Source organism: Rhodamnia argentea, chromosome 6, assembly GCF_020921035.1.
Source record: "Rhodamnia argentea isolate NSW1041297 chromosome 6, ASM2092103v1, whole genome shotgun sequence".
NCBI lineage: Eukaryota > Viridiplantae > Streptophyta > Magnoliopsida > Myrtales > Myrtaceae > Rhodamnia > Rhodamnia argentea.
In genome coordinates this window covers 4496488-4514550 of record NC_063155.1, presented here as the reverse complement: position 1 = coordinate 4514550, position 18063 = coordinate 4496488, and the positions used below count along the sequence as shown (strand labels likewise).

At 38.7% G+C, this 18063-nt stretch overlaps 1 protein-coding gene and 1 long non-coding RNA gene across 18 annotated transcripts in view; one reads left to right on the top strand and one right to left on the bottom strand.

Moving 5' to 3' along the window:
- LOC115733080 (putative disease resistance RPP13-like protein 1) overlaps positions 1-18063 on the bottom strand; it is a 491263-nt gene that overhangs the window by 426015 nt on the left and 47185 nt on the right. For 7 of the 17 annotated variants that reach the window (XM_048280916.1, XM_048280913.1, XM_048280915.1 and 4 more), the window contains exon 3: positions 8678-9058. The exons of 6 other annotated variants lie outside the window; for them this stretch is intronic. In XM_048280916.1, coding sequence (XP_048136873.1) covers positions 8678-9058 — 381 coding nt within the window. Of the gene's footprint in view, positions 1-5422; positions 5510-8677; positions 9059-11465; positions 11540-15199; positions 15622-18063 lie in introns of those variants that run through there. 4 more of the 17 variants (XM_048280909.1, XM_048280902.1, XR_007198775.1 and 1 more) reach the window with 3 other exon arrangements.
- LOC125315594 overlaps positions 4636-18063 on the top strand; it is a 35297-nt gene continuing 21869 nt past the window's right edge. Inside the window, exon 1 of the long non-coding RNA XR_007198801.1 lies at positions 4636-4840. This is a non-coding gene — a long non-coding RNA (uncharacterized LOC125315594). The remainder of the gene's footprint in view (positions 4841-18063) is intronic.

Here is an 18063-nt window from a genome sequence, read left to right as displayed (position 1 = left end):
GGACAAAAAAGAAAAAAAAAGGAAAGAAAGTGATAATGGGAGAGAAACTTTAATCAATTTCAGGAAGTCGAAGACTTTGGAGGACGCAAATTGGCTTTGTCCCTTCGCTTTTCGCGTCGCTGGTCCATCCCTATGTGAATGTCTCCTTTCCCATTGCCAGCAGAATTTCCACGCATTGCATGTAAAATTAGCAAAACTATAATTGTTGCCCAACTCTTTCCGTGTTTAATCATATTGGGGTTTTTCAATCCTTAAGTGGAGAAAAATATCAAAATGATCAAAAACCTTTTCATGTTTTGCCAATTGAGCCAATTTGGTCAATTTTACCCGTAAATCGTCTAGGTGGACACTAGGTAGTGCCATATAGGACGGCCGATGCTTGTGTAGACAATTTTTTATAAGTTTTGAAAAAAATTGAATTTTTTTTATAATTAATGAAATAAGATATTAATCATCCTTGATCTTGTAATTATATTATTTACTGAATTTGGATAAATGTGCTCCGCTCGGAACATTCATCGCAATTGCTCATACCATATAAGAAGAATAAAGAAAAGTATGAAAAAAATAGACAAATAAAAATGTGATGGGTATAAACTGAAAGTCTTTAGATTAAAAATTTGATGCGTATAAACCGAAAGCCCCCGCTAGGCGAGGGCTCACGGACCCTCGATGTGGCTGGTGAGGACCATGAGCCCTCGCCCGGATCCGGCCGGATGAGGGCGTCGCGGGCCTCGCCTAGCCACAGCCCTCACTGGGGTTGGGTGACGGTCGTGATGCCCTTGCCTGTTGCTTGCCCTCAATAAAAAAAAAAAAAAAGAGTGTACAGAAAATAAAAAAGGAGAAAAAAACAAAAAATATAAAAAAATATATCCATGTCAACATTAGCCATGTCACGTAGACAACCGGCATTAACATTAGTAATTTATGATCAAAATTGGTTGGATGAAGTCAATTGGCATAAATGCCAAAGGTTTGTGACCGAACCGGCACCAATAAAGATTTAGGAATGAATTGGTACTAATGTAATAAAAGTAACCCAAAAATTAATTGAGAAATATTAATGAAAAATTCTTATCCAATTAGACACGAAGCAAATACAAGTACATCTTCAAATTATAAAATAAATAATAAAACTTTTCTAGATGCGCATCAAAGATTAGAGAAATAAAAAATAAAACTTTTTGTCCACAAGTGCTTGTTTCATAATATCATGTGCTCTTTTGTCCAAAGTAAATTATTGTCGAGTACGTTTCCACCTTATTGATATATGAAGACGAGGGGGAAAAGTACACTAGAAGTGCCATAACTTTTGTACGGCGTTCGCTTAAGTGCCATAACTTTTGTACGGCGTTCACTTAAGTGCCATAACTTTCAAAACGTTTACTTAAGTGCCATAACTTTTAAAAATCGTTCACTTGAGTGCCATGTTGTCGTGGCAGCCGGAAAAGTTACCGTAGACGCCGGAAAGATGACGTGGCATGCCGGAAAGCTGACGTGGCACGCCGAAAAAGTTATTATAGCACTCAAGTGAACGATTTTGCTCTGAAGTAGCACTCAAGTGAACGATTTTTGAAAGTTATGGCACTTAAGTGAACGTTTTGAAAGTTATGACATTCAAGTGAACGCCGTACACAAGTTATGGCACTTCTAGTGTACTTTTCCCGAAGACGAGGAGTTGGTAGAAGTTGGTGAGAGCATTTTTCGTTTTACAAAGCAAAAGCCAAACAAATGATTGGCCATTGCTTGATGAGGAGGGTGCAATCTCCGTCTGTGAAGCAAAGTTCGTTTATTGAATCAGTTGGCATATACATGAAATATATTTGAGGAATTTCGTCTTCATGGCAACTACTGCTTTACTTAAGAAGGTATCACATTCTTTGTTTGCTAATTCAACACACATCATGTATAGAAATGGAACACACGGTTGCTTATAAGATAGTTGCTGGATGACAAAGCGCTCATTGTATTGTTGAAAACCTGCTGTCGACACGTGATTTTCACCTAAAGCGCGACACATGCATCCCATGACAAAGCCATGGATCGAATTTGTCAATAATGCTACAAATGGACCCGTGGCAAAGGATATCGATTTTGGATCCTCATTTGCATCTTCCACGAGTAGAAAATTGAAAACATTTTTGCTTGAGAATTGTGTCCGCATCAAACGTCAACTTAGGCGAAATCATTATTTCTCGAGCCAGCCTTATTCGTTCATGGCATCTCCAGATTTCAAGAGATGTTCTTGGACAAGTTTGAAAAGTCTCGTGCTACAGCTCTTTAAAGAGGACACATTTACGACCAGCTAGACCCACTTCATTTGAAGCACATTCAACCACCAGACACATTCTCTCGCGAAAAGTTGTGTTCATTAGAAACAGAGGAGTTGTCCTGGCCAGAACCTAAATTTCCTGGGTAGTCTTATTGGTATTCTCGAATAGTTTTTCACTGTAGCTGATTTGTTCTCGGTCCGATAGTACGTATTGTTCTTTATCGTGCTCAATGGTTCGCTATTCACTTGGGGTTCACAGCCATCTCTCCCCTCAACTTCTTGCAATCTATAAAATATAACTGTTTGAGTGAGGAGAGAGATGGCTGCGAAGACCAATTGATAGTCTTTCCATGTTCCTCTTATCTCTCATCCATGCATAGGTTAGCGAGGAAGGAAAGACAAATTCCGAATGATTGATGTAACAAAGACAAAGCAGAGTAGCTTGGTGTGGTCACAAATTGATGGGTGTGAACTGAAAGTCTTCAAATTTGGTGGTGGAAAAAGTGAGTTTTTGAAACAATGCATAATCTCTCCATTAAGATAAATGGAGGTAAACTATAAAAATAGTTATCAATGAAGATGACGACCCAATAATAATTGCCGTGACCATATGAAGGTGTCATTTGTGTACTTTGTTCTGATCCAAATCTATCGTTCATGTGATAGACATAACGTACCATACAATATTCTAATATAGAAAGGCACTATTTCCAAAGGATTTTGGGCAAATTGATGCATATTGTGAATTTTTACGGTGCAATGACACAGAATAAACTTTGAGGAGCAAACCAAGTGAAGAGACTAATTTTTAAAGAGCAATCTGTATCTCTTCCTCTCGTCTTTAATTGCAAATAAGCTTTTCATATCATACAGTAAGTGAGAAAGTTGGGTTTTTTTTTTTTTTTTTGCATCAATTAAGTATTAACCATGCTGTATTTCAATCGGAAACCCCTTCAACCTGAATGAGAACAAAATAAGGAAATCAAAAGATCCAGTATGGGACGATTAATTAGCAGTAAAAACCATCTTTCATGCACAATAAACAACGAAAAGAGTGATCGGACAAAAGGACTACATGCATACCCACCCGACAGCAACAAAAAAATGAACAAACAAGACAAGAAAGAACCGGGATACTCCATTTTCCCACTCTCAGAAATAAGTGACCACTAAGGATTATGTTAATCCACAAGCATGGGAGACCCCTAATCACCAGTGATTTGTGACTTATTGGTACGGGCCGATATTCTATAAAGGTGAGGTCACGAGATCGAAACCATTTGTAATGAAGTGTGTGTCTCGTTACGTGTGTTTGGTTCTGGACTTTTGGCACTTTGATGGGGTTAATAGTGACAGGGCTCGCCTACTTTCAAAGAATGGGTCAGGTGTGTTGCGGAGTGACGACCTTCTCAGAATCAATCTCATAGCAAACCTTCTCAGAATTAAAGTATCTCATAGCAAACGCAGAATCCTGAAAATAACATCCAAAGACTTCCAGTTTATACAGATTGTTGTACTTAAAGAGTTGAAGGTGCCAAACAACGAAAATGGGGAAAATGTTTCTGTACAGTTGACTTCACACTCGATGTAAACAACGTAAGACATCCTTCCACGAGCCCTAATCAAGTTTAAATGATAAACAAGGGCCGATGTAACTGTAAGTACGTCCTGTATATTATCAGCAGCCATCCTCTCTCTCTCCTTTTTCACTTTCTCTCTATAGCTAAGACTTGATTTCTGTTTTCTAAGGTAATGTGACCCCGGTGTACCACTCTCTGCTGATGACAAGAACTGAACTATTCTGATTCTACGAGGACTGAAGTATCTGCTTATACATCCTGGACATCCCATGGAAAGGCGCCGCTTTGCCTTGAGGAACCACCCGGAGCTCGTCCACACTTACAGATATTAGATGCTCATCATGACTGACCTGCAAATCAAGGTGAAGAGAGGACTATTAGCTGTGAAGACGATCCATCGTTCGTCAACTTGAAGAATTTTGGCAAGAAAACCGATCTCACCATCAGAATTCCTCCTTGGAACAAGACCAAACCTTGAATGAGCGCCTCAACCGCATCCAAATCCTCCAGTTGGCGATAGTGAAAAATGTAGTCTCATCCTCTTAACTATCCTTAGACAAGAAACTGACAATTTACAAAGATAACACTTTAGGAGTCACTGGTCATTAAAGCTTACAAACAAAGAAATTCCCACATTAAATTATGTGCAAAGCCCAATACTGCCTAAAGGCACATATATCTGAACTACATGGTATTACAGATTACTGTGATACAAAAACACTGATTAGGCTAGCATAAATGTTTTATTCCCAATATTTTGCCAGTTGGAACAATTACATTGGTTTCTGTTCCATTATAAGCTAGATGAAAGATGGCAGAGGCTCCCTGTAGTTGTGATCACTGATTGGTTCTACTCTACTTTCAATGTAAAAGACCAGATTCTGATAAGTTCAATTAGTGCAAGAACAATAACAAGCTAACTGAAAAAGTAATCAAAGCTGCAAAATGAAGAAAAATGAGCAAAACTTACTAGATGATTGGATGGCTCGTTTGATATAGCCATTAAGAAAGACACTTTTCACATCCATTTGGTATGAGGTGAAATCATAATGACAAGCATAATCACGTAGGAGTCGGATAGCTTCTAGTCGAGCTACAGGAGCATCAGTGAACCACAATTCAGACCACTAATTAACTAACCTCTAATACAGCTTCACAATGTCATAAGGAAATTGCTTCACCAAAGTTTTACATATGCAGCAGTAGCAGAGAGGGAGAAGATGTACCAGACAAGATACACATTGGTCAAAGCGCAAGATTTCCAGTTACACCAAAGGAACCCAAGTGAGCTCGAAGCTTTTTTTCCAGAAACTCCCTGCAGGAAGAATGCCACATAAGAAGGTATTTCCAGATAAAATGACAGAGGATGACAAAATAATATTCCGCGGTGGAGTAAATGCAAACAATTGATACTTTAAAGAACTGAATAGATTTGACTCAGAGATCACTGCTGACAATGCAAATGCAGAGGCAGGCAGCATATTGTTACAAATCACAATCTCAACCAAACAAGTGAAAATATATTGGCAAAAAGTTTCTGGCAAGCTGCAAGTTACAGTTCCTAACCCACCAGAGATCAAGACCCAAACGAAAGGTGATTTATGGAATATCAATGCTGTTATGAATTGGAGTTGTATTGAAAGCTTGGAGCTATGAGCTACCCCTGGGTCGACTGGTTAATACTACTAAGGATCTTTATCAACAAAAAGAAGGTTCTTGATTCTAAAGAAAACGATAAAAAAGAACTGCATCCCCTTTCTTCACAATCATATCACAGATCCCACATAACTAATCATGCTTTTAGTTTTTGACATAATAAAAAATAGAAACATATCAGTGCGCCAAATAAAATCAAATGCTTCTGGATTTTTTTTTTTAATATATATGACACATAACATTGACAGACGTGGCCCTACCACCGTAGTATGCGCAAGTGATCCTTCCAAGAGATTTTGCTGATACAGATCACAATGGTATCTGCAAAACAACCAGAGCGAATGAGGTTGAGAAAAAGATGCTGGGAAGAGAACATACAACAAACTCTGAAAATGCAGAGGAATATGATTGGAACCCTTTCATTATTCCTGATTCTCATGCAAAGCATAGTGCATTTTCATTCAATATTTGTTTGGTGGGTCGCTCAAGTGCAAAAGTAAGCAAACTTTTTGGGCATCAAGCAGAGTTGAAGATATGTAATCAATCTAGCAAGAGGCAGCACTGTAAACATTTCGTTCTGCAGATGTCAATGCTTCACCTTCAGCCACTGGTTTTCAGAAATTTACGTGAAAAATATCAATGAGGAAAATCAGTTTGTATTAAGCATCTAATCGAGGAAGCAGAATTGCAACTGATGCCTTCAAAACCAAAAACTTACCATGTGCGGAAGAATCAATTCATTGGATCCGAACGTCCTCTATGTAGATGCTCGGGATCTCTTGGATGAGGGGCCAGTAGTGGCCAGTGAGTTTTGAGCATCCATCTTTCAGAATCTTGCATCCCAATATCTCTAGATATTGGAGGGAGGGAGGGAGGCCATCCTCTGGCAAGTATCTCAACTTCGGGCAATCGTAAATCCCTAACTGTTTAAGAGAGGAGAGATGGTTGGGAAGACCGCTTGATAGTCTTTCCAAGTTCCTCATATTGTAAATGTCAAGAGAGGTCAGAGAGGAAGGAAAGAGAAGACTCCACACATCCTCCTCCTCTGAAGGAAACCACTCCTTCTCTCCCTCCCCTCCCATGCTCCTCCCATCAATTGTCAGAGACTCGAGGGATGTGAGATTGGGTAAGCCCCACTCTGTCACTGGCTGCTTCAGATTCTCGCACCCTACAATTGAAAGGATCCGCAAATTGGGAGGCAAACCTCCTTTGGGGAAGCATTTGATATTTTGGCAGTCCCAAATGTGTAGCCTCTGGAGGGATGTAAGATGATGCCACTGATTTGGTAGAGACTTTATCTTTGGACAATTATCGAGATAGAAATATGAGAGGGTGATGGGAAGGGCAGGGAAGTCCTCTATCTCCAATGCTGGACATTCCTCGATATATAATTCAGTGAGATTGGAGAGCGCGCGAAGGCACTGTAATAGGCTTCCCAGATTCTTACATCCGTAAACACTCAAAGATTCTAGCGATTCTATGCTGAGCTCTTCCAGCGACTCCACTCCCTCGCAGTCCCTTATTTCAAGCTCCTTCAGAGCAGCAAATTGAGTGGTTAGTCCCGTTATTTTCGGACAATACTCAATCCTCAAACGTCTCAGTGCGCGCATCTTGCTTGGAAGCTTTTCTAAACTCATGCAATTCCTCAATTCCATCCTTTCAAGGTTGCAAGGTAGCTCTATTTCTCCTTCTCCTGCCACAAAAGAAGTGAAACGAGGGCATCTTTCGATGGCTAATTCCTGGAGGCTAGCAAGATTTAGCATCTCATTTCCATCTTGCCAGAAGTATGTTAGCTTGTCAAACCTTCCTATATGAAGCTCCTTTAGCTTGACCAAGCCACTCATATACCCATGATCAAAGCAAACAAGCTCAGCAATATTTTCAATTCTAAGAATAGTCAAAGAAGTTAGGTTGACCAAGATCTTTAGGATCTCCTTGTTACAATCCTCAAGGTATAGCTCACGGAGAGATGGAAGACAAACCTCATTGGTAGAGTTATCCAAATGCGGGCAAGAACGGATTTCAAGCTTTATGAGACGATCAAGTTGACAAGGCAATGTCCCGACCAACGAAGGACAGCTCCGGACAACAAGATGCTGGAGACAAGACAATGAGACTTCTTCTGGCCCTTGGGCATAAGGAGACCAGTCCTTCCATGCCAACATGTCTTCGAACTTCAAAGTGGTTAAGGATGAAAAAGGCTTTTTACTTCCGTAAATTTCAGAGCCTATCATCCTTACTGCATGTAGACCTTCGACAGATAATTCTCTAAGTGTAGGTAGTTGTCCAAGAGAAGGCAGCAACGTAACATTACGACAGCCCCGCAAGCACAAAGATACTATCTTAGAATAGAATGGACCATCTAACCATGATGGGAATATTGCCCCAAGATAGTATGAGAGAGTGAGATTTTCGAGATTAGTGTGAGGTTGCAGATAGTCAAGCACTTGTGATTCGCGCTTGTCATTCCTAAGAATTCCAGAATCTTCATCCCAATGCAATAATAAGTTGCTAAGGCCTTGTTTTCCAGACAAATTAGCATCACGTGCTTCTCTAACTTCTTCCACCTTTTGCAATTCTGATATACATAATTCTCCTTGAAGATGTGGCAAGTTTCTTAACTCCCTTAACAACGACCCTTTCTCTTGTCCAACCACAAACTTGGACAAGACAATAAGATTCTTCAAATTACAAATTCCCAATGGCATCTCTTTTAAACTTCTTGTATCTCTAATGTCAAGAAACTGTAGGCTGACCATCTTTGTGATACATGGAGGCAACATAGAAAGCTTTTGACAACCTCTTAAGATCAAAGCTTGTAATTTGCGTAAGGCAACAATCGACTCGGGTAGCATTACAATGTCTGTGTACGAGAAATTGAGATATCGAAGATGTTTTAAATCACTAATACAGTTCGGTACCTCTATGATAGAGCAATGAGATACTGAGAGCACCCTCAAGTACTTCAATTCTTTTAGAAGGTCATGTAGAATCTTGTTGGAAATACAGAATTTGCTTGTGTTCCCTCCAGATCCAAAACGCGCTAGAATTAAACTTCTTAGTACCTTCATTCGGTGATATGCTTTCATGCATTGTGATGTAACATAGCATGACGAGGCGAATGATGCATCACGAGTTTTTTCAAGAGATGAGGCATCATGTTCGCTACCTGCTAGCTGAGACTCCCCTGAGCTAAAACAAGTCGCACCAGCAATTGACTTTGCTAGATCATTCAAAAGATCATGCATTGAAAACTTAGATACGTCGACATTTGCTTGTTGAAGAAATGATCTGGATACTAACTCATCGAAGTAACTCCGTCCTAATCTCAAGTTATTCTCCTCTGCTGTTTGTCCATCTAAAAAGCCCTCCGCTATCCATAAGAGTACCAGCTCATCCCTCTCAATTTCGTAATCCTTGGGAAACACCGCACAATATGCAAAACATCTCTTCAAATAAGAAGGAAGATGGGCATAGCTCAATTTCAAAACTAGGAGAACCTCATCATTTTTTTCTGTCGGAAGATCCCACATTTTATTATTTAATATAGCTGCCCATTTATCTTGGTTCCTTTCATTGCATAAGGCACCGCCCAACATCTTTGCTGCCAAAGGTAAGCCTCTACATTTTTCAGCTATTTTCTTGCCTATTCCTTCAAGATCTGGGTGCCCCTCAAAATTTGATGCTCCAAGAGCATGACAGGCCAATAAGCATGTACAATTATCAACGGACAACTCCTCCAAAGGATACGGCGAAGCTCCTGTTAAGGAAACAACCGAATAGTTGCGAGTTGTAACAATGATCTTGCTTCCCTTAGCGACCACTTCAAATGGCTTTAAGAAGGCAGTCCATTCTCCGTACTTCTCATTCCAAACATCATCTAAAACCACAAGAAACTTCTTCCCTGATAGATTGTCCTTCAACTTAGATTGAAGCCAGTTAAGATCTTTGTCCTCGCAAGACAACTCGGCGATCGACTGCAAAATAGTCTTTGTTATGTTGAGAACATCAAAAACATCCGAAACACAAACCCATGCTCTCCTCTCGAAACAGCTGCTTACATTGGCATCATTATACAGCCTCTGAGCCAAGGCTGTCTTGCCAACACCGCCCATCCCAACTATGGGGACTATGCTCAGCATGGCATCAGAAACTTTGGCTTCACCAGTCAACAGTTTGAGTATCTCCGCTTCCTCCTTCTCCCTGCCCAAAAACTGATTCTCCGGCAGACAAGTGCTCTCGGGCCTATTGTTAGTGTAGTCAGTTTTGCCCACAACATTCTCTATCAAGCTTAGATAAGCCTTCCTGGAGACAATATCCTCCAACCTGCCATCGATCTTCTGTACCTCAGTTTCAGACACAAGCGAGCGTGGTTTCAGATTTGATCTGGAAGACTTATGTTGGCTAGAAAAATAGAACTTCACCTGACCTCTGCTTGTGCTGGATTCTGCTTCTGACTTGACCTGAGTGGCTTCGCTCAAAAACTCATCGAGCAAGTCTTCCATGTCATAGGCCAAGTCCGTAACATCGTCCAGCCACAACTTGACTGGACCTTCACCGCTCAGTTGCTTGTCCTCTGCATCATCCAGCACTGCATTGATTGTGTCCAGAATCTTCTTCCACTTATTGAGCAGGTCGATGCTGATTCCAAAGAAGGGCGGTGCTTCTTCCCTTTGCGCATAGTCCAATACCACAGAAGCCAACTTCTCATACAGGACCTGAAGGAAGGCACTCAAAAGGATCTCCCCAATGGCCATGGATGTATCCGTCAACTGTAGAGAACAAGATGGGTTATGGTGAAGCAAAGCGATAGTGAGTGAGACTTTCGCCTACCAAAAGACATTAAACAAACACGAAGATTTCCAACAATGCACATCAGTGGCTAGAGTAACCAAAATAAAATAATTTTCTTCCACAAGTGCTTTTCTCGTGATGTTTAGAGATTATCCCCTGATAATTGTAGCTTCGAGAATCATATATTTCCTCATGTATATAAACCATAAACTCAAGAAGTCCAGGACTTTTTGTTATACATCTACAAATCATCAAAGATGGCTAATTTTGTCTGTTTAATAAGGAAAACAAAAGCACCCACATTGAGCTAAACAAGAAAAAGGGTTAGGCACACCAACCAATCCATTAAGCAAGTTGCTTTGTTTAACTCTAACAATAGTAAACGAGTCACAAATCACCATCTAACAATATATGATCCACTGGAAATTATACTCTATACATAACACTAATGAACGGGAAAATTAGTGTTCAAAAGGATCAAGATTCTCCTATCAAACGGTTCCCGATCATTATACATTTTGTATTTGGGATCGTTCATAAACCATGTGCTCTCAACCCAGAAAGCATGTTCGCTTCATCTATCCTTTTCATTTGTTATCTTAGATCTTTATGTGCAGCAGGAAGGCATCCTCTCTAGAATAGTTCATCTGACATTTTGTATTCAGAATTGTTCGGAAAGATGTGCACTTCACCCAGAAATCACATGCTCTCCATCTAAAACATGTACTTAATTGGTTACACCGGCACACATTAACTTTCCCGTGAATCTTTGCTGAAGAGGAATGAATCTATCCTCTTACAATATTTATTGTCGTTTACCCAATTTCGTGGACTGAAATTCCAATATATTAACGGTGCAAAATAATTACTATGCGAGCAGGATAAAAAAACCAATTCGATTATAAGTATTTACTTTGATCTCAAGACCGCTAATTGTGACATTTCACGCCAGTGTGTGTTTAGGCAAAAAAAAGAAAAAAAAAAACCAATGATAGAGAGATTAAAAATTAGTCTTAATGTCCTACTAACTGAACTTGACAGGTATTTGACATCAACCTGAATCGGGATTATAGATAGCCATGAAATCAGTTTAAGAACCAAAATATTGTTACCATTGCATCAGTTTGAGTGAAAAAGAGAGAAAGTAGATAGATGTCTCTTACCTGTTTCGGGTAGAATTCCTGGAGCAGACCGGTGAACAGGATTAGATCAACGACAGCAATCCAGCAAGCACGAGCAGGAGGAGAGCACTGCTGAGCAGGGGGATGAGCATGGGTTATGGTGAAGCCAAGTGATGACGAGCTTATGGAGAGAGAAAACTATATGAAGATTAAGACTTTCAAGGATACTCTTCAGTGGTTAGAGGAATAAAAATAAAATAACTCCTGTCTGCAAGTGCTCATCTCGTAATGTTCAGAGATTATCTCCTGATTTATTATGTGAGAGCAAGACTTTTTGTAATAAATCTATTTACAAGTCATGAAAGAGAGCTAACTTTGCCTGTTCAATAAGGAGAACAAAAGCATGTGCTTTGGGCTAAACATCTACAAGTCAGACACATCAAATAAGAATATATAATCTGCTGAAGATAACTCTAATGAACAAGAAAATCGTGTTCAATCCCAATGTCGGAAGGAAATTTCAATGAAATCCATGAAGACCAAGACTTTTACGGGACGCAAATTGGGTTTGTTGCTTCGCTGTTCGCATCCCTCCTCTTCCATTCCTATGTGAACCTCTTTTTTTCCATTACCAGTAGAATTTCCAATTGTTACATGGGTTCTAATCGTTTCCTTTTTTTGGTTTGAATGAAATATTAATTGACAAATGGTATTGATTGTTGTTCTCTTGCTTAAAATTAACCATACTACAATTCTCGTCAAACTTTTTTCATATTTAGTCATACTGTGGTTTTCCATTCCTTAGTCTCTATTGTACTTGTCTATTATAATTATGTCTAGATTTTCGTTCATCTTTTCAAAATAAAGTTTAGTAAAAGAAAAAAAGCAAAAAGAAAAAATTGAAAATTATAAAAAAAAAAGTTCAAGAATGGAGCGAGAGAGAGTGCCATCGATCCCATCGCCACTGTCACACAGTTACCTTAGCACCATTGCCCGCGCAACTCAACCCAATGCCACCGCCGCTGCCTCCGTCACAGCTGGCACTACTAAGTGAACCAACCATCACAGTCAGTCACCTTTAATTACCTAATGACTAACCTAAATTGATTTGGAAGGGATTTTACAATGTAAAGAATTAATTGTAGGATTCACACTTTGTCACGTGCATCGTCAAAAGTTGGGTTCCACGTGGAACCCAGATCATTCAACGGTGAATGCTAATTGGGTTCACAAACTACGGGTTAACTTTTTGTTATACATCTACAAGTCATCAAAGATGGGCTTCCTTTGTCCATTCAATGAAGAAAAGCCAACTTTGTCCGTTTGTACTTATATTTCCATAATATACTCAAGTTATTTGAGTATATTATTTTCTCAAACATATGTAAATTCTTAGCACAGTAACTATCATGTAAAAGCCTACATTGATTTCATATTCAACAATAAAGCATAAAACAAGGACATTGAAACAACAAGGATACTGAAAATATATGGATGTTAAAAGAGCATACAAAACACAAGTTAGCAATAGATTTTTCAAGAAAATATCCATGCACTCGAAGTTGGTCATATGAAAAACCTGCGTATTATCCTTTGTTTTAGATGGCCACAAGAAAAGGTCCTCTGTTTCAAACACAAGTCAAAACTCTTGATATAAAACAGAGGACAAAAGGTGTTTTTTTCTTCACATGACCAACTTAGAGTGCAAGCAGATTAGGTTAAAGTTTTATTACTTACGAGTGTTTTGTTGTTTTTTTTTTTCGTAACATTCTCAGTAACCTTATGTTTCAATGTCTTCATTTTATGCGTTATTGGAAAATATGCAATCAATATAGGCTTTTACGTGGCAGTTACATGCTGAAAATTTGCAGCAAGATGGGTAACAATGATCTGATGAGGGGTGCTGAGGTGGTAGTTGATGATTGGGAACCACGTGATAGGAGAATCGTGGTCCTTTGCACAATTTTCCTGTTCGTCAGTGTGATGTGGAGAGTATAATTACTAGTAGATTATATATTGTTAGTTAAAGATGCCTGACCCTTTTTCTTATTCAGCAAGGAATGAAGCAGACCATGATTAATAGGACTGAAAAATAAGCATATTTGTGTAATCGGCACTAACTACAATAAGTATCTTCGTGCAAGTTGCATGAACTAACATCAATGTTTTTGAAACATACCAATAATGGCATCATACTCTCTGTTATAAATCTACAAGTTACGAAGATAGCTAACTTTGTCTATTCAATGAGCAGAACAGAAACACATGCTTTGGGCTACACAAGAAAAAGGGTCAGGCACACCAACTAATCCATTAAGAGCGTTGCTTTATTTCACTCTAGAAATAGTAAATGAGGGTCGGCCGACCCTCACCGACCATAGGTGAGGGCCGACGATCCTTGTTAGCCATTAGGCGCAGGCCACAAAGCCCTCGTCAATCGTGGGCAAGGGTCCCGGAAGAAAGAAGAAGAAAATATTATAATTGGATATTTAAAGATAAATATTATCCACGTCAGCATCTGTCGTGCCTCCATTTTAGCGATTTCTAGCTAAAATTGGCTGGATCCACTCAATTGGTAAAATATGAAAAAGTTTATGACTCAATTAGCAAAATTGAAAGATTTAGAATTGAATTTGTCAAATTGCAATAGGTTTGAAACTTTTTAGACAATCTCTTTACTGATATCATGAACTTTTCTGTCATGAAAGTGAAGCAAAATTGATAAAGAGTTGATGGGAAAGAAACTTTAATAAAATCCAGGAAGACCGATACTTATGGAGACTCAATCTGGATTTGTTGCTTCACTTTTCACATCCCTCCTCTTCCATCCCCATGTGAATGTCCATTTTTTTTTTCATTACTAATTGCCTATTTGAATTATATCTAGATTTTTATTTATCTTTATGAAAAAAGAGCGAAAAGAAAAGCTAGAAAAGAAAAATAAAAATGCAGAATGGGGCTATAATGCTCTTCGTGACTTGCGGAGAGTTCCGCTTTACATTTTTTAATATAAAGTCACTAACATGCAAGATATGATTTTCCTAGATTTTCCAGTCTATAACATGTGATTTATAAAATAAAACAATATGACAATTAATAACAATGCACTTCCAATGGCCTAGATGACCGTGATAGTGCTTATCCATGAAAGTTCTACTTTTTCTCATATAATTATCCTGACAAGAATATGTAATGAAAACTCGTAAATATGCCCAAATATGCAAGTATGGACACAACTTAAAATTGTAAATACGACTTTCCCTAAACAACATCTAATAAATCTACACGTGGTTTTATTAAACATGCACCCAGATATACAGTTTTAGAATGCAATGAATGCATGGATGACTTTTATGAAATGTGACCAATGTAAATCTGAAATTACACGTGAAGACATGATCAAGAGTGACCTAGCGATATGCAACTTCATGAACACCGACGGCAAAAGTATTGATAAATCGCCATGAATTTTGCAATCAAACCATGCAACTTTAATCTGGAAAGCAAGTGTTTGACATCTACTTCACCCAAAATTTTGTTATTAAACGTGCAATCGGGATTATAGATATGCATGAAATTGCTCTAAGAACCAAAATATTGCTGCCTCTTCTTCTTTTGCTCAAAATATTGCTTTTGCCTCCATTAATAGAAAGATTTCAGAAAGAGTGGGTGGTTGCTCTCGCGTAATCAATGCCTACCAGATGCTTTAGGTAGCAAAGTTCTGGCTACATCAATTATGAGGGAAAAAATAGAGCAAGCAGATAGATGCCTCTTACCTATTCCGAGTAGACTTCCTGGAGCTGACCGGTGAACGGGATTGAATCAAGAACAGCAATCCAACAAGCACGGGCGCTAGGTTGGGGCGAACAAGAAGAAAACACCGATGAGCAGGGGGAAGAGCGCTAGTTTCGGCGGTTCACGGTGTAGGCATGTGAACTCAGCTCCAGCAATGGGTGGCCACCGCGTGCAACGACAAATGACTATGTCGATGGAGCTACGACCAGAATAGGTTTGTAGTTTGAAGGGGATTGGGCAGATCAAAGGGGTTGGTGTTGAATAATCAACATCCTACAATTGGCGGTCAAGAAGAGAAATCAAAGTTGGCCACCAAATCTTAGTCAACTTGCTTAATTAAAGAAGGAAAAGAAACTGGCTGTGAGTCATAAGTTGAGGCTCCAAGCTGTCACTTTCAGAAAACAAGTTGACAAGTTAACTTGCCTTAGCCAAACCTTTGCTCTATTAGAAAAAATGTCGGCCTACTTGTTCTGAGTCAGCCCCCACTTCATGTGAAAGCCAAAACTTTCCTCTATTATTACTCGAAGTGAAAAACGTGTACATGCTAATTATTGTTATTCAGGAGAAGTCACAATTATGCGCTATCAGGAGCATGTACCTGAATGATCCTCGTCTTGAATTTATAACGGTATAATGAATTTTGAAGCTGGAAATCTATATCCGAAGGCTCGAAACTATGTTGAACTCCATCATTAGGTGGTAATTGTGCCAACATCATCCCTGGCAGGTCCCTGAGCATCGAGAGCCAAATTCGCGCCGAAGGATCGTGGCTAAGTGGATGACTAGAGCAACAGATGCGACCATGAAGGTCAGAGTTGCAGAGAGGAGCAATTTGGAAAGAACTATTTCACGACCGTGTCTCAGCGACATTTCATCGAACAGGTTGCGGACATTGACCGAGGAACAAAATGAGTCATCAATGAGGGCATTCATATGCGGTTTACTTGAGAGAGAAAGATAGATAGAGAATCCAAACCGTTGCAGACTTCGTCCTTCGCGTGACCTCAACCGTTGCAGACTTCGTCCGTCTCTGGGCCGTGCATCTATCTGCTTCACATGTAATTCACGCGAGCCAGTCGTTTTTAGTTGAATGACATGCAAAAGTTCACACGTGGAATACAGTTAGCTTTGACACGTGAATTTTTCCCCGACAACACAAGCATTGCATCTTCGTAAATAGATAAATAGTAGTAAAAAGAATTCGACCAAAAAAAGAGTAATGGTAAAAAGAACAAATATAAAAAACAAAGATAGATAAGCAAAATAACAAATAACAAAAGAAGAAAAAGAAGAAGAGAATGAAATAATAAAGCATTGGTCCAATTCAGCGCAGTCCACAAAGTCATATGTATTTTGCACTTAGCTTATCAGTCCATTCGATTAATTTATGAGCGTTCATAGTTGAATCTATATATTAATATTAATTCACAAAAGATGAATCTCCTATCGGGAAAACAAACCTTACATATGGAATTCAGTGAAATCCTAAACTTTACACCTTTACTATCACGTCCAATGGTGTCTTAAATCCTTCAATCATTGTCCATTGAAATAACATGATCACACTTAAAAAGAAAAAAAATTCAATGATTTGTCTGTGTTAATTTGAACCGCTTAGGGCTTGATTACAGGTCGTGAATTGAGAGTTAAAAGCTTTTCAATGCATTATTCTTCTTTGAAAATCTACAGCAATGAGTGAAATTTCACGACTAAAAGGCAAATTTGAATATGTGATTGACTTTCTTCCCGTTTCTTCACACCTTTCTTGTCATCCTAACATCAAGAGGAGATTAGCAGGTAGGTTTTTAAAATTCTTTGGTGAACAGCGGGGACAATTAGACCAAGTGTATACGTAAATTTAAATATGTGATTGATGTTTAAGCTTTTTTTGTTTCTCTCCGCAAGTACAGGCACTTCATAATAAAATATAGGTGAGAAGATCGATTTTTCAATCTTAATGGCAATATTTCATTTCACCCATCTTGAATTTCATTCTTTCCTATAAAAAATGACAATTATTAGAAAAGGAAAACCACACTGAAAGTCCTAAAAGTTTTTCTTAATGGGCAATCAAGCCGTAAACATTTGGAAAAAAGTGAATCAAGGCATAAGCATTTTGGATATGATGCACTCTAGTCTTTCCGGCGACCATTCAATCAATTCTCCTGACGTGGCGTTCTAGAGATTTAACGCATCATCTTAATTTTTTTTTTTTTAAGAATATGTGACACTGGCATGCTACTCATATGGCATCACTTGAAAGAATAAGCCTAATATGAAAAGTAACAAAATCCAAAAGAATAAAAAGCGAAGGACAAAAAAAGAAAAATTAAATGGAAAAGAAAAATCATCTAAGGAAGAGAGAGAAAGAGTCACATTAGTAACTACTTTTGTTCATATAAACTACTTCTAAATAAATTTAAAAAAAAAAAAAGGTTTGACGTCCATAAGATACTTCATTATACATTTACATTTGGTCTAACTCTATAAGTTGTAATAAGTTGTAGTCTCTCTCTCTCAAAGCTCTTCTTTCTTGAACATGTGTCCCGCTCTTGTCCGAGCCCATCATCCTTATTGAGAAGTTTAGGATTAAGTCCAGTTTTAGTCCTTTAAGTTTTAGAGTTTATGCAATGTAGTCCTCTGAATTTTATTTTATGCAATCTTTCTCTAAGTTTCTGGATTAAGGCAATTTGGTCCTCCAAGTTTTATATTGTGCAATCAAATCCTCTAACTTTCTTTATTTTTGCAATCAAATGCTTTGTTTACCCACCGTAACTAATACTGTCAAATTAAGATTTCTCTTTTTTTCTTTGGCGGGGGGGTGGGTGGGGGTGGGTTTCCTCGC